General features: G+C 44.0%; 1 protein-coding gene across 11 annotated transcripts in view; it reads left to right on the top strand.

Moving 5' to 3' along the window:
• Nucleotides 1–27,829, top strand: part of CELF2 (CUGBP Elav-like family member 2) — a 506,203-nt gene that overhangs the window by 421,629 nt on the left and 56,745 nt on the right. For 10 of the 11 annotated variants that reach the window (XM_077169448.1, XM_077169444.1, XM_077169446.1 and 7 more), the window contains 4 exons: nucleotides 4,119–4,167; nucleotides 12,707–12,841; nucleotides 20,937–21,016; nucleotides 25,116–25,274. In XM_077169448.1, coding sequence (XP_077025563.1) covers nucleotides 4,119–4,167; nucleotides 12,707–12,841; nucleotides 20,937–21,016; nucleotides 25,116–25,274 — 423 coding nt within the window. Of the gene's footprint in view, nucleotides 1–4,118; nucleotides 4,168–12,706; nucleotides 12,842–20,936; nucleotides 21,017–25,115; nucleotides 25,275–27,829 lie in introns of those variants that run through there. The other variant, XM_077169455.1, reaches the window with a different exon arrangement.

Raw genomic sequence — 27,829 nt, 5'->3', positions numbered from 1 at the left:
GTTCATGATAATGAGCCATTCTTAATACAGCACTGATTGAATATCTCTCCCCAAGAAGGTCATGGTGCTTTGCATACATTATCAAAATTGTCTCCAGAACATGTGTGAAGGAGGATGACTACCCCTTCGGTGGTGTGACAGTCCCCATCCCCTCCCCACTCACCAGGCCCACTAAAGACCAAACAAAGTTCAAGTCTACAACAGGTAGCTGATTTATTACCACCACCACATGTTCCTGAGCCCTCGGGATAGTCTAGATCCAACACTGAGGTCATTCCCTCAGCAGGGGCAGTTCGCAGGGTAATGCTAGTGGCGTGGATAGAGTGCTGTGAGAGGTGAGAGGACGGGAGGCTGCTTTCATACGAGGGGGTGCCTTCACACGAGGCTCCTTGGGGCACAAAGCCTGCAGTCCCCAATCCCAGGCTCAGACCTCCAAGTCCCCTATTGGGCATTTTATAGAGAAGCCGTGTGGCATGGGGGGCTCAGATTTCTGGCACCAGCTCTGCAGTTAACCAGCCACCTACCCTCAGTGAAGTCACTTGTTCCCTTTACACCCATAATTATTGAGAGCACAGGACTAAATGATCCCCAAGTCTTCTGCAGCTGTAGAGTAGACTGAATCTGACTCCCGTTGCCCTCCTTCAGTCCTCTGTGTTTCCTGGTTGTGTTGGCTTGTGTGTGTGCATGTCATCACCACAAGGATGAAAGTCCATAGCCATTCCACCTTGATGTCCCGGGTGGAAGGCAGGTGCCATCCCCTTCCCTCCCCTGCACCTTCATCCTGCCAATCTCATCTGGCTCTTGACAGCTTATTGACGGCCTTGAAAGGAAAGCTGCCACCTTCCATCCGCAGCCCTATCCTCCATCCAGCTTCTTACCATTTCTCACCTTGGAATCATAATTCACACTGATCATCTCCGCCACTGCTCTGCCCACTACTCCTCCACCCCTACAGCCTGGCTTCATCCATCCCCCCTCAACCCCACCTGCAGACGCCCAGAAACTACTTTTGTTGAGTTCCCTAAACTTTTTAATTGCCAAGCCCAAAAAGATACCATGAAGCACTTGTGCTCACCATTCCCTCATTCTTGAAACTCCTCTCACGGCTCCTATGGTCCCGTTTGCTCCTGTTTTCTACCCAGGCATCCTTGTCTGCCCTTCTCTCTCTCTTTCGTTAGCTCCTCTTTCTTGGTGTTCTTGGTTCTGCCCTTGATTCTTGGTTCTTTTCACTATATGTTCCCTCCCTGGACAGTGACCCAGGCTTGCAGCTTCCACTCCCACCCACCCACCTCCACCCCCAAAGCAGCCTCTGCAGCCCTGACCCCTCTGTAGAACTGACACCCACATTCCCAATTTCTTCTTGTACCCCGCGTCACCCCAAGTTGAGTACATCCAGACCTGCGCTTACTCATACCTACCCTCAAATGACTTCTTATTTTCCTGACGTGGACATCAATCCCATGACCTATCCAGTTCTACAGGCCAAAGACCAGTCATCTCCCTGGAGTGCCCCACTCCCTCTGCCCCACCCCAGCAGTCACCATGCAAGCCTAGACCCTTATTAGCTGCACCAGGCCTATTGCCAGTCTCTTGGCCTTTCTTCCAGCCTCCTGTGCCACCCTTCTGTAATCCGTCCCCACACTAGCCAAACACAAACCTAGTCCTCTTGCCTTCACTGCTTATAAAATTCCAGTTCCTTAGCATATGTGCCTGTGGTAGTTAGATTCAGTTGTCAACTTGGCCAAGTGAAGGCCAAGGTGCCTTCACCTAGTGAACCAGGTGAGCTAGATGCCTTCACCTAGTTCTGTTGCTGTGGACATGAGCCAATGGTATGTGAACCTCATCTGTTGCTGATTACATCTCCAGTCAGCTAGGAGGTGTGGCTGCTGCAATGAATGATGTTTGACTTAATTGGCTGGTGCTTAAATGAGAGAGCTCAACCTAGCACAGCCCAAGCAGCTCAGCATACCTCATCTCAGCACTCGTAACTCAGCCCAGGCCTTTGGAGATGCAGAAAGAAAACACCCTGGGGAAAGTTGTTGGAACCCAGAGGCCTGGAGAGAAAGCCAGCAGAGATCACCCTGTGCCTTCCCACGTAAGAAAGAACCTCAGTTGAAAGTTAGCTGCCTTTCCTCTGAAGAACTAATGAAATAAATCCCCTTTTATTAAAAGCCAATCTGTCTCTGATGTGTTGCATTCTGGCAGCTAGCAAACTAGAACAGCACCCCGTTCTACACACCTTCAGGGCCAGGAGAAACTGGGTACCTCTCTTCCAGCTATTTCTAAAAGCCATTCCCTCCTTCCTCTGCTGGCACATCCAACTCTGCCTGTTGGGCTCCGACCAGCTGTCCCCTTTGCTAGCAAGCTTTCCCTGTCCTCTGGGCAGAGGTGAGAGCCTGCTCCCCTGTGCCCACGTAACTCTTGTTTCCTGCCTCAACCATAGCACTGCCCCCCTTCGACAGTGAGCACCAAGAGCTAAACTGCCTTCACTTGGCCTTTGTACCTCACTTCTGAGCCTACAGCCTGGCACATAGAAGGTACTTCATTAAGTATTTGCAGAATGAGCAGATAAATGCGTTACCCAATGGCTGAGTCCATCTTCCCCGAACACATTTATTTGATGTCATTCTCCCCATTGCCTGCTAGGGTAGAGCCCATGTTCCTCAGCCCAGATCAGGCATTTCCACAATTTTCTTCTGCTGCTTTTGAAGTAGATTTTCTACTATTCAATTCTGTTCTGAAAAGCCTGGTCTAGGTACTGACCCTGAAACATTCCATTCTCATTCTAGTCTCTCCTGCACAAATGGAATATATTAACGAATGAAGTGGGAATGCCAGTAGACCCCACACCTCCAGGCCTGTGTTCTATGCATAAGAGCATCTTGCCTTCTAGAATAAATGGAGCAGCTCTGAATTATTCAGCCCCTCGCCCCATACGGAACTCCCTCCCCTCTCTTCCTCTTGTGTTTTGCAGACCCAGGCAGGCGTCAGGTGCACGTGGTCCTGACTGCCTGATAATAATTTCCCATCATTTAAGCTCCAGAGCCAGGCACCGTTCCCCTTTCATTTAAATTAGAGAAAGCCCCGAGCTGTGGCTTGCAAGTGATGGAAGTCCACTGGGGGAATTAAAGGTTCGGAGAGAACGGGACCCATTATAATAAAAGCATTTGCTCAGCCAGTGAGTCCATCTGCCCTGTGGCTTCCATGTTCCTTGGGGTACGATGAAATATGAAGCAAGAGGACCTTTGAAAGGAGTTTGAGGAATTTATTTTAATTGGGAATGGTGGTAGCATGCTCTGCTCAGAAGAAACTGCCGATCCCACACAGTGGTTGATCATCGTCGTGTAAGGAGCCAGAGAGAACCCGCAATTCAGGGCTTTGGCACCCCTTTGTTGCAGGTTCTCTCTGCCCCCACGTCTGTGCTGAGCTCTGGTGTAAGTTCCTGTCTTTCTCCCCTTGCCTTCCTTCCTTCCATCCCCCTCCTGGCTCTGCATTCCTATTCTCTGCTGTGCTCTAAGTAAAAATTATGATGGCGCTTATGTTAGTAAACGGTGATACGTTCAAACTGCTCATAACAGAACTATAGGGCCCGAGAGCGGTGAAGGCAGGAGACCTCAGGAGTGGCCAGGAGAAAACCAAAGTCAGTCTGCCTTTGAATTTGTGATAAGACAGTAACCGTGACCCACATTTTGTCAGCATGTCCTGTGTTCTACTGGTTAAGCATTTTTCCCCGCGTTTTGCTCACTCAGTCCTCACACCCCTGCTGTGCCAGGGTCACCACCTCCGGTTCACAGGGGAGGAAACTGGAGCCCAGGGTCGCCTAGCACTACTGGATGGCGACAGGGTAGACAGCCAGATTTCAAACTCAAGTCTGACTCCGCCTCCAAAGCTTTTAAATGCTGCATCACAGCACTCCGTGACTTAAAAGGGATTGCATTCCTGGACATAAAGTACAGGCTTGCATTTTAATAGAGTTCATTTTAACGGGGAAATGTCTGGCTATTATTTATGTGCCCTCATAGCCTTGCCCGTACTCGAGTGTAGTAGTGTCAGATTTCTAGAGGTTGTTTTTTGCAATTGTTCCATCTGCCTTTACTTTCTCACTTTTGTATTTTTAGATGCATCATCCCATTCAGATGAAACCTGCCGATAGTGAAAAGTCAAACGGTAGGTGGTCACCAACTGTCTCATTTAATAATGCCTGCTTCTCTCAATTAAATAGTCAGAGGGGGAGGGGTAGCTAGCCCGATTGCTCTTTCTTTCCAAAAGGCAGAGATAACTGCTCCGGGAAATTTCCGTTGCACCCGGCATGTCAGGCCCTGCTGGCTCATTTATCTCTGGAGGAAAGATCCGTGAAGACGATACAAAAATGGTTTTCCACGTTCTTCTGTTTGGGGCTTGCTCTGTGTAGGGCCCCTGCAGCATTTGGCTCTTACTTCTCTCCCCCGACACAGCAATGCAGGGACACACCCCCCAGGGGAGAGGGGTGATGACCTGTGGTCAGAGAATGTGACCAGGAAAGGAACTGACCGTTAAGAGTTAGGCTATGTGTGTGTATGTGTGTGTGTGTATTTTTTTCCTTTTCCATTTGTTCCTCATTGGTTTGGAGGCTATTTTGTTGCACTCTTCTCTAAATTACGCCAGTGAATTTGCGTCAGGATTCATCCACAGTTCAGCCTGCTTGTTAAAAAAAAGTACCCTTGGTGCAAAAATATGCACTTGATGATACCCATGAAATCATCAGAATTTCCAGCATACAGGAGTGTTGAGAACCACATTTCTGGTTGTTAAGGTTTTGCCTCCACTTATACAGACTTTTTGTCCCTGTTTTCTTCTATTTAATTTACTGAGATGGTTATCAAAGGGATCTTCTATCTCCTTAGACCACGGAGCTCCTCCGTTCCCCCAAGACTGCCACAAACAGCACTGTCTCCTTCAACAGGTGGTTCTGCACTCATTAATTAGTAATCAGGGCAGAAGCCGTGCGCTTGGAGATCTGCATATCTGCACATGTAAATTATGACTGGGCTCTAAATCTCTCCACAAGATGCTTTTAGCTAATTGTAGTGCATGCCATTTTCTGGCTTCTCCCCGGACTAGGAAGCTTTGAAGGAAATGACAAGTTGTGTCGTGTTTCTAGCATGTTTCTGTGAGCGCCTTCCTGTATGGGAGAAGAGACTTAGGGGCTTTAACCGCCAGCCTCTCACCATCCCCATATTTTCTCAGAGCAGATTCCCTATTTTCTATATTACTTTTATCCCACACCTAAGATTTAGTGTCAGAAGTTCTAAAAATCCACCGTTACTGTGCTGTGGATCCTTGCTCAAGTTGCTTCATTCCTTTATTTGAAAATTATTTCTTAATTACTTACTTGTGCCAGGCAATTGCTAGGACCAGGACTGCAAGAGTCAATCTAAAAAAAAGAGAAGAGGCCACAGAAGGCATCATCCCTGCCCTCAAAGAGTTTGCAGTCAACCTCCTGACTCAAGTGACTTAGAGGCACTTAAACATTGAACTTTAATCTCCCTCTTCCTAAAATTTTAGCCATTTCACCCAGGATGCCTTTTTTTTTGTTTTTTGGGGGTTTTTTTTGTGGGGTTTTATTGACACTCAAATAAGATTTTGTGAAAGTGATGGAGCACTTTTTTAAAATGTTGATTTCCATTATCACCAAGATTTCCCCTGGCTTAGTAGAGTTCTGCATCAAGCACATCTGCTCGCATGGAAGTCCCTTGTACCCCTGCTGATTCCTCGAGCCCCCTCACCCCAGAGGTGTCCATTTGCAGGGGGAGGAACCAGACGTGAATCCTGCATATGTGGAATGACTCCCGTCACAACAAGTCATCTCAGAGCTTCTGGCCACTGCGCCATGCCTCTTCTCCTTCAGCATCCTCTTCCTCCAAACTGTACCAGGACAAGGGCCATGCAATGAAAGTCTCTGCGAGAGGGTCTGACTTATTTCTGAACCTTAGGCGGCAGTCATGCAAATGGGAGGAATCGAAGAACTGAGTTGAGAATGTGCAACCTGAAAGACCCAAGCAGTTGAACCTTGAAGGGATTTCTCCTTTTGCATTTCCTGCTGTGCGAGTGTCAACCATGGCTTCTGGAATGGCTTCCACAGGATAAGTGTCAGGGGCCCTCAGTGTGGGGCTGGACCCTGGGGCTTATGTTTGGCAAATTCTGGGAAGTCAGAAAACGAAGGATCAGTCTACAAAGCAAGGGAGAATTGGCCCAACTAGGGTCAGAATCACAGCAACAGAATAAAACCACCATATGTGCATCCACTTTAGTCTGATCTCAAAAGCCAAGCAGAATGGAGCACTGTTACCACTAGGATGAAAAGTACCTAAAGACACCATTTTTAAGAAGGTAACATGGGGTCACAGTTGAAGACTTAATTCAAGAAGCCCAATTTCGACTCCTGGCTCTGCCCTTCTTGACTGAGGCCTAGGGCACATTGCCTAAGCTCACTTGGCCCCAGGCCTACAGTTGTAAGAGGGGCCCCAGGGGTCTGCAGACTAAGCTTCCTATAGTGCCTACCTTACAGGGTGATTTGAGCATGACATAAGTTAACATCACATCTGCAAGAGCGTAGCCTAATGCCTGGCACACAGTAGTATGCAGTATATGCTAGGTTATTGTAAAATAACTGCAAAGTCTCAGCTTGGGCTGTTCTTACCTGTGCATAGATTTGTATGTACAAATGAAAACCTAAAATCTTCTGGTTAGGTCAGTTCTCCCTTTGCTTTGTAGACTGGCCTTCATTTTCTGAATTTCCAATGAGAAAAATCAAAAGTGTGAATGGACAAAATGTTGCCTTTTTTAAAGGGTTGTTCATCATAGAGGCCCAAATGTACTTCCCCTTGCATAGACAGACAGGTTCCAAGGTTCTCTTTGGAACTGGTTAAGGAATCAGGAGAAATGTGTAATTTTCAAAAGCAAGGGATAAAAGCTGCAGGCCTCTTCTGATTTCTCAAGGCATTTTTGACAGGTAAGCATAGTTTCAAATGCTCAAAGAACACAAAGATTTTCTTTGGCTCAGATGCTCTAAATAGCTCCTAGAGTTGTGAAAGAAGTATAACGAGCTCTAATTGCACTTTTATGGCGTTTGCTGACATTTATGGATAGCACAAAGGGCTCATCACAGTTAGACAGTTACTGTCTTCTTTATCAGTATGTTCAGATTCCTAAAACTTTGTATTTGCTGAGCAAGAGAGAGCCGCTAATCACAGATTAATTAGTGATGAGCAAATGAATTCCAGAAGAGCATTCACCCTTTTAAGCCTCTGTCCATCTACAGATTCTAGCAAAGTACACCTCTGTGGTGAGCCCAGAAAGGTTAGGTCACTCCTAAACTAGCCCTGCATTTTAGTATTTCACTGAACAGGCTTCCTAAATCTCCGTGACTTCCTATAGCCTGCCCTTAAAACTGTCACTGAGCTAAGCTGCAGCCTCTAGCACATTTATGCAAACTCACAGCATTTTATTGCCTGCCCATGTGTGTCTAGGATGCCAGGTGTCAAAAAGAAGAAAAAAAATCCCACCTGCTGAGCAGTAAAATATTGTAAGAGCACATTGAATAGTATCCAAATCATGGTTGCGTGTCTCAATAGAATCTAACATTTTTTATAATTTTCCATTGCAAAAAGGTGAGTGATAGTATAGCCTAGGATGTCTGAGAAGGTGGGGACTTAAAGGACCAGCATCTGCTAGCAGAGACCCCACTCCTCTCTTTCATTCTGTGTACCATCTGAAAGCCGCTTTTCTAGCCTTCCCTCCTCTGTTGCAAGATTAGAACTTCAAAGTAGTTGGTGGATCTGAAGCGCGTCCAGCAGCGAGTGACAAGCGAGGCAGCAAGGTTGCCGTCGATGTCTCTGTTGCAGCCAGGACCCCTCTCCTCCGTGCTCCTTGGCTAGGGGAGGATTAGATGGTGCTCTGTAGGCAGAGCGTCAGCCCGTCCTGCTCTAACCCGCCCACTCCACAATTTGTCGGGGTTCCTGAAAGCCTGTAATCCAGATGTGCCGCAGCAGCCCATGGTCTCTTTCCTCAAGCCCCCCGAAGACACCAGTGCCTGTGTGTCAAGCTGGGAGCTGGCAGGAGTTGAGATGACGAACATTGTCAAGTGAGGGTGAAGACCGCAAGCTCCCATGTAAAACAGATATCACGAGGGTTCCCGTCCAGTCTCTTTCTGATTTACTGGAAGAGGAGGAAATAATTTTGAAATTCAAAGTGGAGAGGCTCACAGATTTGGAGGCAGTAATTAAATGCCATATGTTAGCACTACGTTGCAAAGTTGTTAATTAATTCAGGCAGGCCTGATTCCAGGTGTGACTTTGACAGATTGTACACCAGGGTGTCAGCACAGACTTACAATTAGGGTGGTTTTTTTTTAGATGAAGTTTCTATCCCCCTAACTTAAAAAAAGTCACCACTCAAAGTGTGAAACCCTTTTCTCATTTGTACCATCATGGAAGGAGCCATTTAAACTATGGCCAGTTGAGATCACCTTCCAGCTTTGCTGTTGTCAGCAATGGATGACATAGTGCCGCATCCTCTGTCTGAAAGTATTTTCTCTCATTTATCACCGGTAATCCTGGAGGCGAATGGACTGATCTTTTCATTCTTTGCTTTAGCCCCCCAAGCACCCTGCATAATGCTATGAACATAGTAGGTTTATATAAGCAATCAACATTCTCATGGTGTAAAACAGAGCAAGATACTTACTGCCCATGAATACTAGGAAAAATGGCAAAAATTGAGAAAAAAATTAGGTAATTCAAGATAATTGTGTTTTCTTATGATATTTACAATGTTACTAGGAATCTTTGGAATGGGATTCCCAGAAATGCATTTTACAAATCAGTTTTCACTGGAAAATTAGGAAAACTCAGAGGAAAACTGAATAGGTATTATCATTCCCATTTCCATTAAGCAAACAAAGCCCAACTCTTAGAACTGCAGGACAACTTTGTCTAGTAAAAGATAGCTGAAGTCCAGCTTTCTTTATGCACACAATACCCAAGCACCCCACCACATGCACACGCACACATGCACACACACACACACACATGCACACACACAGAAAAGCAAATGGGCAGCACTGGTAGCACAAAATAATTTTAAAGGATGAACTGTTTCAAACAAGCCACCAAGTTATAAATAACATGCAGATGGTATAGGTTTCGTTCATTTTTTTTTAACAGGCACATTATTTTAAAAAGTGAGGATTACCTTCTTTCTCCCTGCCTGTTCGAGTTTCTTTTGTGATATCTAGGAAGTCAGGATCTCTTCTTAAGCCGTTTCCATTTTCTTAATATTTGTTGTTGGGTGTTTTTTATTTTAGGCGGGGGGAGGGGGGGGCGGGAGGTCACTTTCCATCTAACTCAGAAGCAGCTTGTTCAATTTACTGTTACATCACCCCAAGGCTCAAAACCTACAAATTGTTCTAACTACATGCCATAATTATAGGTTTACCTGTGAAACCAGGAATCAGCTGGAAACTGATCATTTGCCTTTATTTAAAATAACTGGCACAAGATTCTTCGGTACACAAAGAAATAGAAGAGGATTTTTTAAAACTCTCATAAAGATGCCAGCTGTGGTTTCCTGGGGGTCTGGGGTCCCAGAGATGAGAAAGAAGGAATGAGGCAGCAGCAAACTGGGAGTTTTTCATCCCTCTTCTGCCATTGCAGCTACCTCTGTTCCTCCCCCTTTCCTGTTCAGGGGAACACCACACCTTCATGGGACCAGCAGTCCAGGTGTCTTAGCACCTGTAGCTGTGCTGATTTGGAAATTCATAAAGATTCCCATGGTACAGAAGGTCCCTTACCAGGGGCAGTTCATGTTCTAAGGCTCAGATCTTTATCTTGCCAGTACTGCGTTGGACTTAACTAGGCTTTTGCCAGCTCACAGTAGCTGATTGATAGTTCATTACCAAGAAGGAAGGAGAAAGAACTTGAATTAACAGTTTTTCATCTGTGCAAAGGAAGCTGGGTCTTCAACAACCTCCCTCGCAGGAATCGGAGCTAACAGTGTCCATTGCCCCCATCCACTTTTGTTCAGTTTTGACCAAAGGAGTGACCTTTGACCCTTGACTGTCTCCTATTGTCCTTGTGCATTAAGACCCTTCCCTGCAGATGCAGCAGAAAGCACTGCCTTTCATACTGAAACTAAGCTACCTCCCTCCATCTGCCCCAAATCTAGTCCTTATGTCTTCCTGACTCTACCTGGCCTGGTGTCGTGTGTTGCTTTCCCCCATCTCACTGCCAACCTGTTCAGACTTTGCCTGCACTTCTTAAAGTCCAGCTTGAACTCCATATCTGCCATCATGCCTTTTGCAGGCACTTTGGTGCACAGGACATAGTTCACAAGTATCATGGGATTGTGCTTTTCAGCCTGTATTCCCAAGAGCCTGGAGTTTCTCTGAATTGTCTTAGGAGATGTGGCAGTCTGGTGAGAGGGACTGCATGGGAGGGGGTTTTCCCACATCCCCCTACCCCACTGAAGCAGACACCTGGGCCACCTTCTCTCCACTGTTTAAAGAAGAGACAAAAGAAATGGAAGCGGCATAGAGTGTACACCTTCATTTGACTGGATGGCAAAGTTGAGGACTGCAGAGGTTAACTAATTCTCCATCAAATTAATGCCAGGCTGGAACTGGTAGCTCGGCCTCCTGGTCACCTGGGGTCATTGCCTGCCTCCTCTGAACTTGGAGAAGAGCAGTAAACCGAATACAACATGGGGCTGGTGTCCAGATTAGTCCCCTCTCAGCCACCTCCTTCAAAGTGAGACAAGTGTTCTCTCCAGAAAGCATTCTTTCTAGCTTGGGATTCTATGACAGGGAACATCTATCTCAATTTAAACTCTTCAGAACTACTGTGTCCAATATAGTCATTACATGTGGCTATTTAACTTTGTTAAAATTACGTGACATTAGGAGTGCAAGGGTCATTCAGTGGTAGAATTCTCTCCTGCCAAAGAGAAAGTCCCGGGTTTGGTTCCCAGTCCATGCACTTCTCAGAAAACAAACAAGCAAAAAAATAAGCAAAACAAACAAAATTTCAGCAAATGGTGCTGCATTCGTGGGATACTCGCATGGAAAAATAATGAAATGTAGCCCTACCATACAGCGTATGAAAAGAAATCATGTAACAGTAAAAGTTCAGTTCCTCAGTCAAGTGCTCAGTAGAGTTACCATCTTGGACATGAAACTTTTTCGTTACCACCGAGAGTTACACTGGATGGCACTGTTTCAGAGTAAATCCCAGGGTTATTTGGCTGCTTCGTGCATACCTCTTCTATTCCCAGGGTCTGAAGAGTGTAGACCTTGTATTCCAACTCAGATATTCCCAGAAACACCTGGTTCCAGATAAGCCTGGAATAAATTCTTGTTGGTAAAATGAGAATGAGACACTCAATGCCCAGGGAAGGGATAATAGAAAGAGAAAATAAAATCCATCAAAATACCAATGACAAGATCACAAGACAGACACAAAATAAAGGTACACTCAGAGTGAGCGCTGGGAGAGCCCTCACCCCCACCCCTGAAGCTGAATGCACAGCTGTAGCCCACTGTCCTTAACTTCTAATTGAGACCATGGGAAAGAGGCAGGACCTCTCTCTTAGGGCTTCCTGAAAATCTTTTGCTCTCATAAAAAAAAAAAAAAAAGGCTCCAGACACTTGTCCTGAAATCAGTTGAAGACCTTGTTTTAGAGCTAACTGTGGGCCAGATACCCTGTGCACAAACACGAGATCATGGGGACCTCCCCCAGGTCCTCTTAGGTCATATTTCCCTTGCCCCCAGGGGTTCCAGCAGTTCCGATTTGCATGTCTTTGTCATGATGCATTTCTGTCCATCGAGAATCCCATCTCTGAGTGGTTTGAGTCGTATCTTTCCATTTTTGTTGTTGTTTCGGATTTCACTCCACACATGGCCACCCTCAAGTGACCCCTGAGTAGCAGCAGCCCTGGTCTCTTGGCCAGACTTGGCTCCCTCTCCAGTTGTCAGCAGCATAACCTCAAGTCCTGTCCTGGTCCGAGCCATACAGCTCCTGCTATGGCCGGGAGATGATTCACTCGAGAAAACCAGAAAGGAGGATCTCTCGTCCCTCGCTTCTGTCCACATCCATGGGGCTGAAGCTCTTTAAAGTAGGAGCTTCAGTAGGAGAGGTTATCCTCTCTAGGATGCCGGGTTAAAAGTTAACTTTCCTACTTCCAGTATATCTTGCTTTCCCTCTCCTGCCCTTCCCCTCTCTCTCTTTTAACTCAAGTCAAAAGAACATCTGCCAAAAAAAAATTAAAACCTGCATCCGAAAACATCTCTATGTCTCAAGCAAAGTGGTAGCATTCAGCAGTTACACAGTCCTTTAAAGTTTCAGTTAAAGATCTCACTGTTAGTTTCCAGGCAGCAGGGATGGAAAGAACCAACAGCAGCTTTCATGCCCTGTTGAGATGTTTTATGAGCAATAGCAAGCATTCAAAGAGATGAGATATCCAGGAGGGGCCAGGTGGAAGGAAGAGGTAAGGTGGGGAGCCTGGAGGGAGGAAGGCAGCCCGTGAGGACAGACCGAGCTGTGGGGCCCATGCCCAGCCAGCTGCGCGTGGCTGGAACTCGGTTTGATGTAGTAATGAAGCATTGATTCCAAGAAAAAAAAGGTGAAATGGCCTTTGCTCATTCATTAGTATTATATATTTTTTGTCTCCTAGCTGTGGAAGACAGAAAATTGTTCATAGGAATGGTTTCAAAGAAATGTAATGAGAATGATATCAGGGTGATGTTTTCTCCGTTCGGCCAGATAGAAGAATGCCGGATTCTCCGGGGACCCGATGGCCTGAGTCGAGGTGAGCCCACTGTCTGTAAAGTCTCTTTCCTTAAACACTAATTGGAACTCCGTGTCACAGTCAAGGCAGATGCAGCCCCTGCATACGGCAAGAGGCGGCCCCAAGATGTGCCCCGTGTGATCAAATTCTCCACCCTGAACTTTTCACCGGAGCTGAAATGATCACCTTTATTTCTCAAGTCGAGAAGGTCTTGGCACCAACATATTAGCTCAGGTTATCACTGTCAAAGAGAAGCCGACAGGCCTGCCCTGTCCATACCCATTCTCTCTCCATTTCAAATCAAAGTAGATCTTTTTTTGGAGGGGGGCGGTGCAGGGCCGGTGGGGGGGGTGAGGAGGGAGGCGCAGCAGGGAGAGATGCGGGGAACGAGAAAGTGTGTTTGCTGTTTTCACTGTTAGTCTTCTGGTTTTCTGTCTGTGCCTGAAAGAACTGTGAAGGGTCTGGCCCTCTTGACAGTGATACGATCCAAGGGGAAAACTGTTGCTGCTCACATGGGTGCAGAGCAGATATGGACTCAGAGTAGCTGGCCTGGCTTGAAGTATCTGAGTTTTGTTTCAAAGAGCAAAACTGTGGAGTCCTGAGCTCCAAGAGTCCTTTCAGTAAAAGAGGAATGACTTGGTCTCAAAAAAGACAGTAGGCTGCTCTTTGCCACCATGGTAGAAGCAAAGGCTGCATCTCAGAACAGTGAGGAAAACCAGCATTTTTGCAAGCAGCTGTGCAAAGTGGTTGGAAATAACTGTTGTCTTTCCACGTTTGCCTCCCCTTTGACAATGCCACCCACCTCCTTCCTTAAATCATTCTTAGACTGATTTCCTAATGAGCCTAGGGAGGCAAGCATGGAAATGCATATGTAAGACATATTTTTCAATTCTTAGAAGAAATCTGTATTTTCGAACCATGAAGGGGATTTCAGTCTATTATTTAATGTAATGACTATATCAGTACAATTTCCATAGGACTGAGAAACTTCCTTTCTTTCTCAGCCTCTGGTTCTCAGGCAGCATTGCAACCACAAACCAAATGTCACAAGAAAAAGTTGGGCCATAAGTTTGAAGACACTAATTTCTACCCATCTCACGTGCCCTCCCTAAACTCAGTGTCATGCAAGGGAGAACATTTGTCGTTTAGCTTTTAGACATAAAGCTTCATGTCATCAGCTGCTAGAATTGAAGGCATGGAGAACAAAAGCTTTCCACCTACGTCCACCTCCGCATCCCCAAAATGGAGTGTTCTCAGAAGAAAACAGGAAGGAGGTGGTACAGCTTCAAGCTTGTGATTCCTACATTTCCTTCTGAAGGTGGTTTTAAAAATATTTTTTAAAAAAGAAAGAGAGCAGGGAGGTATGGAAATCACAGTTTATGCATTCTCTAACAATTCTGAAATTCTTGTTATTTAACATTTATTGAAAAGATATTCTCCAAGAGCTGAGCAACACATGATATTGAGCGTGAGCCCTAAGCAGCACGCCCCACCTGTGCCAGTGTCACTGTCAACCAGAATTACCATTGTGCTGAGAACTGCACAGCCTCTGGGGAAGGAGGAGACTAAGATTTCCATCCTGTTGCCCTCTGCACCATCCTAGCAGGTTCAAGCTCTGACATCCCATCATCTGATGCTACTGCAGTCGCATAAGCAGAGGAGCCAGGCAAGAAGAGACAACAGGAAAAGGCAATGTGGCCAAACAGAGACTAAAATACAGAGGGAAGACGTGATCATATTTTCGTACTCCCTTTTCTGTTGCCAATTTAGTAATTAGGAACACTATTCTCTCCTTTTGTTATTCGCAAAGGCACTTTCCTGTTATCATTGTATTTTTGATTGCCTCAAAGTATAGCATGGAGAAAAGACAGAAAGGAGAGCCCTTAATATAATCACAGTGAAATTTAGAGGGCTTAGAGGCCATACACCCTAAATTCCAGTCCCAGAACTTGTGCTGACATGAAATGTGACCTTACTCAACTCACTTTCCTATCTCTGTCCCTTATTTTCCCCATCTGTAAATGATAACAGTGAGAATATCTGCCCTGTTTATCCCATGGGGACTCATTAGATACCGAAATGACAGCTTTTATATTTCAGCAGGCTCTATTATGGCTTAATAGAGAGACTGAGAGACCTTGAGTGTCAAGTATGAATGCTTGGAGGCTGTTCTCCCTCTGCTCTGCCGATTTAGGAAATGACCACCCCCACCCCCCACCGTCTTTCCTTCCCCACCTGTCCACTGGGGGCAGCCGTGAGCAGCATTGCTGCATGCCACATTCAAAGCTCCTAAGCATGCATTTGTTACTTCTGCAGAGATTTTAAAGCAGCCTCAACTTTTGTAGGAAAACATGGTCCTTAACAAGGGAATGTAGCTAATTGGATCTGACATTGGATTGATTGACCAGCGCTTGATACCAGAATCGGCCTTTTTCTGAACAAGTTATGGGAGCCCTCTTGTCAATATTTTTATGCAAATGCTGGCCTAATGTAAAGAGTGGAATACCTCTCTCCCTCCCCCTTTTTTTTTTTAACAGAAAAGTCATTTCTGGTGAACCGATGAGAATTCCCTATTGCAAAAAAGAAAATACTCATTTATAATCATTTGTTCCGAAATAGAAAGACCCACAACAGTACATTCTTCAATTGGCAGGACCAAGAAACCCCTGTGTCCAGTGGGGGCACTGCTCCTGAATCAGTGTGGCTGTTAAAAGAATAATTCTCTTTCTTGCCACTGTTTTGCTTTTATTAAAGAATTGTAGTTTTCGATCAAATATTAATAACCGTCTCCCCATTAGTGGCCATGCAGACACTGGCACTCAGCACTGCTTCATTTGGAGCCTATTGCTGTCTCTGCTGTTTCAAAAATAAATAAATAAAAATTAAGTGAAATGAAAGCACGGCTGCTCTGAAAAGTGCCTTCAAATACTAAACCAGGGTATAAAATGTTCAAGAAAAATAAAAAGTAAAAACTCAGTTAATGCTAAGGGACAGAGAGAAATTGAGTGATTCACTTTTTTCTTTTTGTTTTTCACCCAGTTCAGCTACTACAAGTTTAAAGACAAAGGCAGCAGTTGGCATAACGGGCTCTCCCAGGTTTCTAATGCCATTTCTTCTCTTCCACGTCACTAGTTTAAATTCTTCCCTAATAGGTGTTCAGCTGAGGTTTCTCCAGGCCCATTGAATCCAGGCAGTCTGGTAGTTAGGGTTGCCAGGATCACTACTTTTTCTTTTTTAATTACAATATACACATGTGCAAGAATGAATACTATAAAGCTCTCATTGTTACCCACCAGCATTCAAATCTGTGCCATGCTTCAGGACAGACATCCTCGGGAAATTGTCAGGCCTCACACATGGGACGCCCCTAGCACCTGCCAGCCATGGAAGCTGCTCAACAAGTATTTAGATTTTCTTCCTTGCTTTTGGCTGTGTGCCTACCTCTGGATATGTGTTTTCTTTTCCCCTTTAGGGGCAGTAATCCATTCTCCCATCTTTTCTTGTTTGGAAAGCATGGTGTTCAGGTGTTTTGAGCAACTCCGTGATGCCCCGGTCCCTCTGTCGTGGTAGCCAGCCTCCCGCGCTGCCGCATGAGCCTTTGCTGAGAAAGCAGGCGGGAGACCGTGAGCCCACACGTGGCAATCCAGATGACATGCCTGCTTTCTAAAGCAAAGCTCGAGGCTTCTGAGCCCATGCCTCTGCTTGAAAATGTTACCTTAGCATGTGGACTTCCTAAAATCCACATGTTCTCACTTTACCTTGTAATCCTCACTGTTTGGGTACAATCTGAAGGTTTTCTGCACCAAGATAACTGAATATCTATAGCTCAGAGACATTGGGAGAGTTTCTTTCATTTTTCTTCCCCATAAACTGTAGGCAAGCATTCACTGCCATTTAAGGTAACTTTCTGCTTGTTTAAGAATATTCCAGCTGTGTTTATGATATTCCAACGTTCTCCTGCCAAAGCCCTGGAAAAACGAATAGGCAATATTTGGGGGAATGCTGGAGAACACAGACTGAACTCAGCCCTTCAAACCCCATTTGTTTCTTTTATATCTGATTAGGATATTAGCATCCTGGAGGTCCCTGACTGCTTGTCGTGCTGACATTTTGCCCTGAATATACCCATCTCCCCCTTGTGGTGAGATTTTTTTGCCCGCTGTCCAAGTCTGCACTCAGCTTTGGGTGACATGAACAAATTTTCTCTCCATGCTGATTTTAAATAAACTTACCCAGCATTGAGGAGGAGGTATTAGAGTGTCCATTTTTATACCCCCACCTTATATTTGGTAGCCTGTGTTTAATCAACCCTGCCAGCACTTAAAAGATACAGTGAGGAAAATTGGCTGCAAGATCTTTCTTCGGCCGAGTATGAATTTATAAACAAGTTCTCCACAGGTTGAAATCTCCTTCATGCTCTACAAGTTATTTTAAATTATGCTTCTTTCAGTTGAAATATAGCAGGCCGCTTCTCCTTGCAAAGAATTAGCAGAAGAGTGGGAGGCCCAAGCATTGTATGTGCTTTTAAAAAACGCCTATGCTTTATTTTATTTTCTTGGCGTCGAGCAAGAATTCATCTAGTTCTTCCAAAATTCCCTTGCAGCTGAGAGAACACCTGAGTTAAGATATCCTTTCAATTGAAATGACAAGTGTAATAGATGTCTTCGAGGATCTTCTCTCTGACAGGGCGATACGTGCTCGCCTTAGATCCTGTCTGTAGGAGGAAATTACTTTGAGAAACCTTTCCCCAGTCAATCATTTATCTGTTTTAGCAGCAAGAAGGCAACCTCAACTGAAATAAGAGAGAAATCCAACTCCTTTCATTTCAATTTGCCATCTCTGACATTCTGAAAGTGGAGACAATAAATAATTGCAAGTTAAATTACAGGTTGGCCACATTTACAGATGAATCTTTTTACTATTAAGCCTTTGGAAATTTTTATGCTGTCTTGTACCTAACCAAAAAGGAAATGCAGCTTCGTTATTTTGGAGCCTGTATTTTTCCTCCAATCTAGTTTTCCCAGCATTTTGGTCAGTGGCCAGAGAACTAATTGCTGAGACAGCATATTGCAACAGTCCTAAGTAGGTACAGGTTGACCTTACAAAACCAAAGCCATTGTCCTGTCACGGCCCAATGAACACCACTGTACCTAAGAGCACATTTTTCGTAGAGAGTGACAAGTTATGACATATGCTATGTCTGCCCCTGGAAAGTCTTTAGTTGGCTTGTTAGAAGAAGCTACCAGCCAACCTTGGTGGTAGGCGTTTAAATAACCCTAGTGAAAAGCCACATATTCAAGACCCAATCTTGAAGCCACCTGCTGTTTGCGGTAATGTTGAAAACGGTTGTTGAAAAGAAAATTAAAATCTAGTCCCAGGGCTACCTTGACCTCCGGGTTCAGAGAAATTACGAAGATTAACAAACCACCAGTGTAAGAAGTACCTGGTCCTGAAGTTGCCTCACTTCCTCCAGAGTGTCACAGAGAGTGAACATCTTCAATTTGCGCTCCCACTTTATAAATGACACAGTAATTTTCCCTCTTAAGTAATTGAGCACAGCACACAGTGCAGAACTTGACTGAAGCCCCTAAGGAGACAGCTTCCTGCTTAGTGCACCACTGCCAATAGAATAAAAAGGTTAAAGAAAGCATCAGATTTGTCAGATCATTTTGGGGGGAACGGGGTAAGGATTGTATAATTAGAAGCATCAGTTGAGCATTTAATTGCAGATTTCATGGAGGAAAGGGCAGGGGTTCAAGTTTATGGAGAGAAAGTTTTATTGTTCTATTGCTAATGCTTTTCTTTTGAGACCGTTAATTGCTGTATCTTTCTCACAAGTTACCTATAGAAGTTCTGCTTGTTTGAAATTGTGGTATATGCATAAACTGTGCCTTACTGATTTTTGTCGACATTTTACCTGTTTTTAATGCATTCTTAACCTCCATTTGGAAGCTGTCATTCTGGCACATGCTCCCGGACAATAAGAGCCAATGAAGTAAATGAAGCAATCCTCTTGACTATTAAAAAAGTAGAGTTTGCCGGGGCTTCACATAGCTTCAGAATACATCTCTGTTAGATTATCTGCCTGGTCTCCATTGTAGTCGCAGGTCAGAAATGGGAAAATTAAAATCCCTTCATTTTATTTCCTCAATGAATCCTGCCGGCGATCATGTCTCTTAGGGGGCTGTTACTCTGAGACGGATGGTAAATTCGGGACTCTCCCGTTTAAGAGCTTAGCAGCACTGAGGAAGCCCGCAGCCACACAGTTAGAACCACTGCCCAGATGCCGTATGCAGAGCCACTCAATTATTTTGATGGCTGAGAAAGGTGACAGCCAGCATAGGTGCAAGCCGCGTGTTTAAATAATGAGCTTTATCAGGTGCTCTGATAACTGAGAACTGTAATGAGTCAGCTAAGCCTTCGCAGGCGCTGCTTCTCATTCAGGCTATATAAAACCAGCTTAACAGGAGGGCCAATGTGAGATGAATTTCTTTTACCAAGAGTTATTGCGTGTTAAATATTCCAGCACGATGAAAAAAAAAAAATGCATTGACTTATTTTCCTGACTGGATGTTGTCGTGCTTCGGGGGTGATGGGCAGGTATTGTTTTCTTATCGCCATTCAATACAAAGGTGCTAATGCAGTATTGACTTGATAATCTCACCAGGTACAAGCAAAAGAAGAAAAGATATTTTATACCCCACAAATTGATTTACATAAACCAGACAATCTGCCGATTGTTTAAATGTCGAGCACTTTGCTTTGCTGACTGGCCACAGGGGCGACACTATGTTTTGTGGATGCCAGAACTCCGCCTCCACACATCCACTCTGAAAGGACAAAAGGCTGCAGCTTCCGAGTATTTAGATCTGCTTCATTTGGAAATCTTTTAAGTAGTAATAATAATAATGTTTTGAGGAAATTGAGTGGAACACCAAATTGTTCTCTGATACCTAAGTTCAAACTGTGCAAGGCTAAAGAAGCTGAAAATCAATGCACTTTTAAAGTCATTAGAGATCATAAGTGAAATAAGTCTGTGTTGCTTTAGCTAAGCTTTTAGTGTGCTGTGGTATGATTATAAAATCAGCCTGAATCTGCATTAATTTCACAGTCTTTTTCTCCAAGAAGCCCAAGGGTGCATGATGAATAAAATGTAAATTTCAGAAGGCAGTGTATTTTATTAGTGAAAAGGGCAATGAGCCGGGTAGTCCAATGCTGGTACAAGAGACAGGGACAGGCACCAAAGGTTCAAGCTATTTTATAGGACAATGGAAAAAAAAAAAAAAGATATGGCAAGCTGTACGGGTTTCACAGTAGACAGAGAACGGTACATTGTCTTAGGTATGTTAATCTTTAAGTCAAATCTCATACATCTCAGAGAGTCACAGCTTTCAGAAATCACGCAAATATTATACAAATTAAAAATCCAGTGCAGATTTTTGAATTTTACTTTATATGCACTGTTGAATATTCTCAGAGTAATAGAGTATTTGTTTCTGTTAACAGTCACTAAGTAGTTTATATATAGCATTGGTATATTTGGTTGTCTTTGAAGGGCATCAATTTATATTTATAAATATATGTATTTAACCACCCAGAAGAGTTAGATGTATTTATTTGCTGACATTTTGAACTCTTGAAATTTATTTGCTTATTTGCCTTGGTGTGAGGATTTTATTATTCGCCTTTAAAAGTCAGCAATAAAATTTGAAATAAAAAGTCCCAATTTGCGGATGCGAGAGTGAAAGATGATCATCCACAGAGAAAATGTAAGATAGCAACTTCTTTTTCTTGTAGAAAATGCAAACTAGATCTTGCTTATTTCAAACCCGGTGGCTAAAAATCAGTACCAAACTCCTACCCCTATGCTCCATTTTGAAAAATAAACTCATAAATGAATAAACCTTCTAGCTTTGGTCCGATTAGCAAGTCAGCACTGTGACTAAAAAGCAAAACAAGATGAAACCAAAGAGAGGAGTTGTTTATTTTCATGTACTACTGAGAACGGTGTCGTCTTGTGGCGGTTCTCGTAGACTGTGTTGGTTTAACAAGCGTCCAACCCTTTTGTCTTGTTGTTTTTTGTCTTTCCTGCTCCCTGTCCCCTTGTTCCCCACAGGCTGTGCGTTTGTCACATTTTCTACAAGGGCAATGGCACAGAATGCAATCAAAGCCATGCATCAGTCTCAGACCATGGAGGTACTGTATCATCTGCCCTTTCTTTGTTTTCTTTGTGCAAATGATGGGGATGGTAACGAAACGTTTTGACAGTCACAGATTTAAACTTCCACCATCTCTCTTTGCATTCATTCATATTCATTCATTCATATTCTCCCTTCTCCCCTCTCTCCCCCTCCCATCCCTCTTCCTCTCCTTCCCTTGCTCTCTTGCTCTCTCTCAATTTTCTCCTTAATGACTTAAAATGCATTTACTCAAACCTTCCACTTGCTCTACAGAGACTTTTTGAGCCTTTTATCGCAGTGGCCCAGGTCCTGCAGTGTCGAGCTGTGGTGCAATTTAAGCAAAACCCCCCTGCACCTGAAGGAGCAAGTACATTCCCCGCCCGAGGGTTGGTGTGGATTAAATATTAACACCCCCCCTCTCTCTCCCCCACCCCCTAAATTGCAGCTTGCCCTCTACTAGGTCATGAGAGGTTCTCTTTTAAGCAGGCTGGAGGGGGTATCAAGTTCTCTTTAATTTAGTCAAACAGAATTGGGTTCTTGCATTTAGAATTTTGGAGAAAATTAATATTTCTCCTTCTTCGTTTAACCAGCAAAAATGCTGACTTATGAGGGTCCAGTGAAAAATTAGATTTGTTTCCCTTTTTTTTAAGAAAATGGGTGACAACAAATAAGCCAAAAAAGTTCCAATTTGGCTTTAGGGAAAGGGTAGTAAACTGGTGTGGGTGTTTGTCCCCTAATGTAGATAGATGGGTCTGTAATTTTAGTCTGTGATTTGGGTCATGGCCTTTCAGAATTTTGCACAAAAGCATCCCAAGAGTGGAATGCCATTATCTATTCTCTACTGTCTGATAGAATCATTTGGGAGTGCATGTTCTGCTGTATTATGTATACTGTATCTTTGTGTATGGGTGATTTTCTTTTTTCTGGAGGTGGCTTTGTAGTGTTATATGAAGCTATGTTTCTCTATATTTTGAAAGAAAACACAATATTTTCAATTTTATTAAACGTGCAGAAATTTCTTTATTGACTGAGCTTCTCTTCCCTGCCTCCTCCCCCCCACCCCATTTTGTTGGGGATGGTTTTTTGTTTGTTTTTTTTTTGCAATGCTGCATCTCCCAAAGCATGCTGGGAACTAAGCGATCACCCTGCGACATGTTTTGTGGGCGACTTTTTTATACTGAGTCCAAAGGCGGGTGGAAAGGGCTGGGAAAAGAGTGTGCATGGCATTGTCATTAAATGTTTACTGTACTTTTCTGAGTTGTGCCCTCAGCATTGCAAAGCCTATTGTCTTTTTGGAACATTCATTTTGACTTTGATATTCCTAACATCTCTTATATAATCAATTTGTTTTCCTTTCAGTGCAATGCATTTTTAAGACATTCACACCCCCCTACGCGAAGGCAAGCTCAGGTGAAACTCGGCCATGCTAGGAAATAATTAGCAGGATGTGAACTATCTAGGAATCCAGTCTTGTACAACATGCAGTGACATATGTGACAATGTTTTTGTTCCCCCTTTCTCTTAACTTAGGCTGCTCCCTTATGGTAGGTCAGTCTAATTTTTAGCTACATTTCAGATTGGAGATTAAAATGAAAGTACTGTTGGGGGGTGGGGAGGGAAATGTCTTTCCCTGTTATGATCTTCCATGTGTTGTTTCATTCTTAATTATTTCTATTTCCTGTAATTTAGTGATTTGTATCCAAATTGGTCTCACTGTAGATAATTTTTTTAACCTAATTTTCTCAACCATGTTAGAAACCATGTTATTGCCACCACCTCCCCTCCCTCTCAGCTTTGCGGGGTGCAGGTCCCCACCTTGCCTGAGCCCCCCAAGAGAGGCCCTGTTCTCCTGTGTCACTATAATAAAAAGAGCTCAACGTCGTAAAGCAGAACTGAGCATGAGCCAAAATCAGAAAATAATAGGCTCTCATGTTATAGAGAATCGGGTGTTTTTATTCACAAGAAATCCTTGATTCTTTCTCATTAATAGCTCCAGAATAGAAAAACAAATTTGGTAAACTTGTTTTTAAATCTAGACATCTATGCTAAAGCAAACAGGCCCTCAAACACTTAAATTTCTCATTTAATTCCAAAAAAAAAAGACATTTAAATGGAAGATCTTGTTATGCGGTCACATTTAAGATCATGTTATACAGTCACATATAACTTAATTTAAACAAAATTGAAGATTGTTATTTTTTTAACCAATACAGTTATTTTTAGGACTTTGGCTTGCTTACATCTTAGAGTAAGATGTATTATCAAAGAGATTTCAGTTCAAAATGATGAGAATATTAAAGTTTTAAAGGATAAGCTCTCAAAAATATTGAATTTTATATTGTACCTTCTATTTTTCTACTTTCCTCCACTCTACCCCATCCCGTTTTTCTTTTTCTTTCATGGTTTAAAACATCATTTTTGAAGCTGTAATCATTAGCCTGATTTTCTGCTTTTGTATTATTATATATTTTTTGGTATTAAGAAAGGAAAAAACAACAAATGTACCGATAGGAGAAGACACTATAATTTGTTATGGAACAGATTTGATGGAACAATAATGGCCGTTTACACCAAAAAAACTCCTTCTCTATATAATTTCCATCTTCAAAGTGTTTTGCACTCTTTAAAGTGATGAAGTGCTGAAATACAGAACAGATGAATAAAAGTGTATTCTAGATTTAAAGATGGTGATTTGCCATCCACTGACATTGGAGGCTCTTTACAGGTGACTCTGGCTCCTGGAGCTGAAGACTAGGGTGTTTGCTGGATGCTCAACTCCAAATGGTCACCTCCTTTTTCTCTAATTCAGTTTTTTTTTTTGGTAATACAAAACATGACAGTTTTCACAGCTGCTATGACCGATAACTACCCAAGGTGAAAAGAAAAAGAAAATGCAAGTTTATTTTTTAGGGGAAAGATAAATGACCCAAAGGGAAGCTCATTTAAATAGGAATATAAAATTTCTGAAAGGAGAGCACGAGGTCTGTTATCATGCTAAGTTTCAATAAAAGTTCTTATTTAATCACTTCTAAAAGTAATTCTGCCCGAGTGATGGAATATATGGGCAGCCCTTAAAAAGAGGAAGGAAAGGCCAGGGCTGGGGAAGGTTACCTTTCCACTGAGTGCTTACCAAGTGTTTCAAAGTACCTTTGAAAGCAGGTCTTCTGCGGTGTTAGTTCGCTATTCTCCCTAATGATTTTATCTATCTCCAGCAGGAACTCATCCTATTATACAACCCTTGGCCATTTCGCACACACATTGCCCCACTTCTTGCCTTTTAAAGGAAATGGAAACTGAAAGAAGCTTCTAGAATGATGATCTTCACTAGGGAAAGAAGCCAAATAGAAGCGTCCTCCTGCCATTTCCAATAGATCTTCTTTACTGGAATGTGCCTGACTGGAGGCTTTGCATAGCTCTTGGGGCTGCCTCTAGAATAGATGCGCTATGGAAGGAAGAGGAGACCTTTCTGAAAACAAGGGAATAGTCACTTTGATCAAAGCCTGTGTTTACTGAGCAACTCCTTCCTTCGTCCACATTCCTAACATGAAGCCCACTTTGCCCCATTAGTGCTGGATCGATATGATCCCTGCAATTCCAAAGTTCAAAAATCTATAACTGAAAATTGGAAAGAGTGAAAAGACAAATGAAGGAGAAATGTTTTCATCCCCATTACAATCCCCCCATCCCCTGACTTGTGCTCCCATGTGGAAGCAGGCAGAGAGACCCACAGACAAATCTGTCTTTAAGACAACCCAAGTAGGCAGATAAATTAAAGCACACTGATAAGGTCCGTTGTCTATGAGGAGACCTGAGAACGTGGAAGGAAGAACCCTGAAGCAAGAAGGAGAGGCAGTTTAATAATCAGAGCAAGAAAACACATGGATGGCTTCACTGACCGCCAGACCCCCCGAGAATCCAAAGGCAGTCTCTGGAATTTTCTGTCAATGGTCCTATTCAGAGAAGAAGAAGGAATATCAAACCATTCCTAAACCATTCCAGACTAATCCATGTGCTCCAAGATAGTTAAGAAAGCTAGAAGCAGGCTGCTTGCGTGTCCTGAGAGGATTGAGCCGGCCTGTAACTTCCTCTTCGCTTTCCCATCTGTCTGACCCCAGGGCTGCTCTTCGCCCATCGTGGTGAAGTTTGCTGACACTCAGAAGGACAAAGAGCAAAGGCGGCTCCAGCAGCAGCTCGCTCAGCAGATGCAGCAGCTCAACACGGCCACCTGGGGGAACCTGACAGGCCTGGGCGGACTTACCCCACAGTACCTGGCGGTAAGTGCCTGAGCGGCTCAGCCCCACGGAAGGAGGAGAGGGTCCCAGGACAGAGAGACACACACCCCAGAGCTCTTAGAACCTACTTTCCCTACTCAGCTCATCCAGGAAGTCATTCTCAATCTCCAGGAATTATTGAAATATTGCACTCAGTGCTTATGCAGAATGGTTATCCACATCAAATTGGTGTGTGTACGAATTTGACTTATTTAGTTCTTGCTTAGCGTAGGCTGAGCAAAGGCGCACAGGCTAAACTTGGAAGGAGTGTTTTGGAGGTGTCATAAAATGTGAGCAGGGGCTGTAGGGTGGGCTCTCAGTCCTCACCCAGCCCTCAGCAGTGTGCTCCAAAGTTGCTTCTTTGACAGCCTCTGTACAGCAGTCCTTAGAGAGCCCTCAGCTCCAGGGCCGTGCTTCCCAGCGGGTCCTCACTAGAATCCGCTTCCCTATGGAACCACATCGACTCAACCAAATCTTTCTTCCTTCAGCTGCTTGCAAACAAAAAGTGAGGTCCTCAGGCCAAAGCCCCAGTTCCTCCAAGCACTCCTTCTTCCATCCCCTGGTTTCCCCACTTCCTTGGTTTTCCATTGTTCTACCCACGGCACTTTGTCTTTATTAAAGCACAGTAACCCAAGTTTAAGACAGTTCTTAAGTATTGGAGCTGAGCAGGACAGAGTAGTGCCCGCTAGCATGGACTCAGCACCTTTGTGTAACCCAAGGTGGAACACTAAGTCACCATGTCAGTTCTGGGCTGGAAGGCAGCAATTCCTCCAAAGCTTTTGTTACTTTTCATTGACTTGCCACTAAGCCATACAACTCCACCTTACTTTGGCTCTGGAGCCAAAATGCTGGACTTCACATTTATGGATATAGGTTTTCATGGTGGGTGTCTGGACCTCTCATTCCTGCCACTGTGAGTGTGTGTGTGTGTGTGGGTGGGTGTGTGTGTGTGTGTGTGAGTGACTTTGCATCCTGATTCTGCCATTTCACAGCATAACTCACCCCCTCAGGCCACGGTCGTCCTCTAGCCTCCCCATGTAGCAGAAACCAAACTGGGTGCTTTATAAACCAGTCATGCTATTACTGTTAAAGGTATGCAGAGCTGGCTCATTTTACAGGTGAGGAGAGAGGCTCAAACAGGTGAAGTAGTTTCCCCAAGACCCTGTACTCCTAGTGGTCACATGGGATCTGAGGTGGGTTCCCCTACTGCCCAGTTTCCCCCTCCGAGGGTACTGTTTCTCCAAGGCTGTCTGCAGGGATGTGGAGCGCACTCAGCTTTTGGCCCATCCTGCCCTGTGCCTAGTGGCTTCTGAGATGTTTGGCTAACCGAGAACCTTGCACTCCCCGTCCTTACTTGAGCCATTAACAAAAGTGTCACCAAGTTCACTGTCACCTTCTAGCCAGTTCTCCATCATATCCACAAAGACGCCACGAGAGACTTTGTCAGAGGCCTTGCTAAAGCTATGTGCATCCTGCCCTGCCTTCTTCCTGTCAGTTTAGAAATTCTATTTAAAAAAAAAAAATAGAAATGAATCTACCTTGACAGTCATGTTTTTCACAACTTTATGCTTTTCAAATGTCCTCAGACCATTTGTTTAATTGTGTGTACCAGAAAGTTTATCACAGATTTATGTCAAGCTCACCTTCCCATGGGTTTCTGAGACTTCAGCGTCCCACTCCACCATTTCCGGAAACTGAGACACACGTGTGCATCCCACTACCCTGGTCCATCTCTCACACTCCACGGCTTACAGAACTCTCTGGCGTTTGTTTCATTGATGACATCTGCAAATTATCTCTGTCCCCTGCAAGAGACCTAATCTCAGCCTCATTTATAAAAACACTTCATAAGCAGTTCTTACCATTTCTCAATTTTATGTCCACTCACTTCAATAAAGAAAGTGGAGGAAAATAGGGATAACACAGTAGAATTTCCTCCTGTCCCATCCTCAAGTTGACCCCAGCTACTCCACTCAGGACAGGTGTACTCCTTCTTTGTTCTGACTCTAGCCTTAAAAAATCTAATTGTTGGCATTTTGGGTGGCCTCAGACCGTGCCACGTGTTAACTTCTCCATATCGGTTGTCATAGCCTCATCCTTGGTGACTACCCCCTCCCCACCTTCCAAATGCGAGTCCATCAGTAGCATTGTCTTTGTGCTCCCTCACTTTTCTTTATTGTTGTGTTATCGCTCAATCTCTTCCTTTGAAGACCGTTGTCCTTTTTACCCATCCCTCTTACAAGGTACATAGATCCTAAAAGAAGTAAGTAAAAGAGAACCAGCCCATTCAGTTGCTTCCCTGATGCCCTGATAAATGCAGTCTTCAGTGAGCCTCCACTTGTAGGTAGATGAGAATTCTGACAGTGCTGCCATCATGGGAGCCCCTATTATTTCTTGCCTTTTGATAGATGTGGCAGTCAAGGCCAAGTGATAGCATAACCAGTGGATCATTAAGTGTTGGGTATAAAGTATGAGTTGAAGAAAATCTCCCTGCCCCTCCGCAAATGATCCTTTCTGACTTGCTAGTGTCATAAGTAACCAGTAGAAGCATTTTCAAG

This window comes from Tamandua tetradactyla, chromosome 7 (assembly GCF_023851605.1).
Source record: "Tamandua tetradactyla isolate mTamTet1 chromosome 7, mTamTet1.pri, whole genome shotgun sequence".
NCBI lineage: Eukaryota > Metazoa > Chordata > Mammalia > Pilosa > Myrmecophagidae > Tamandua > Tamandua tetradactyla.
This window is presented reverse-complemented; position numbering and strand designations above follow the sequence as displayed.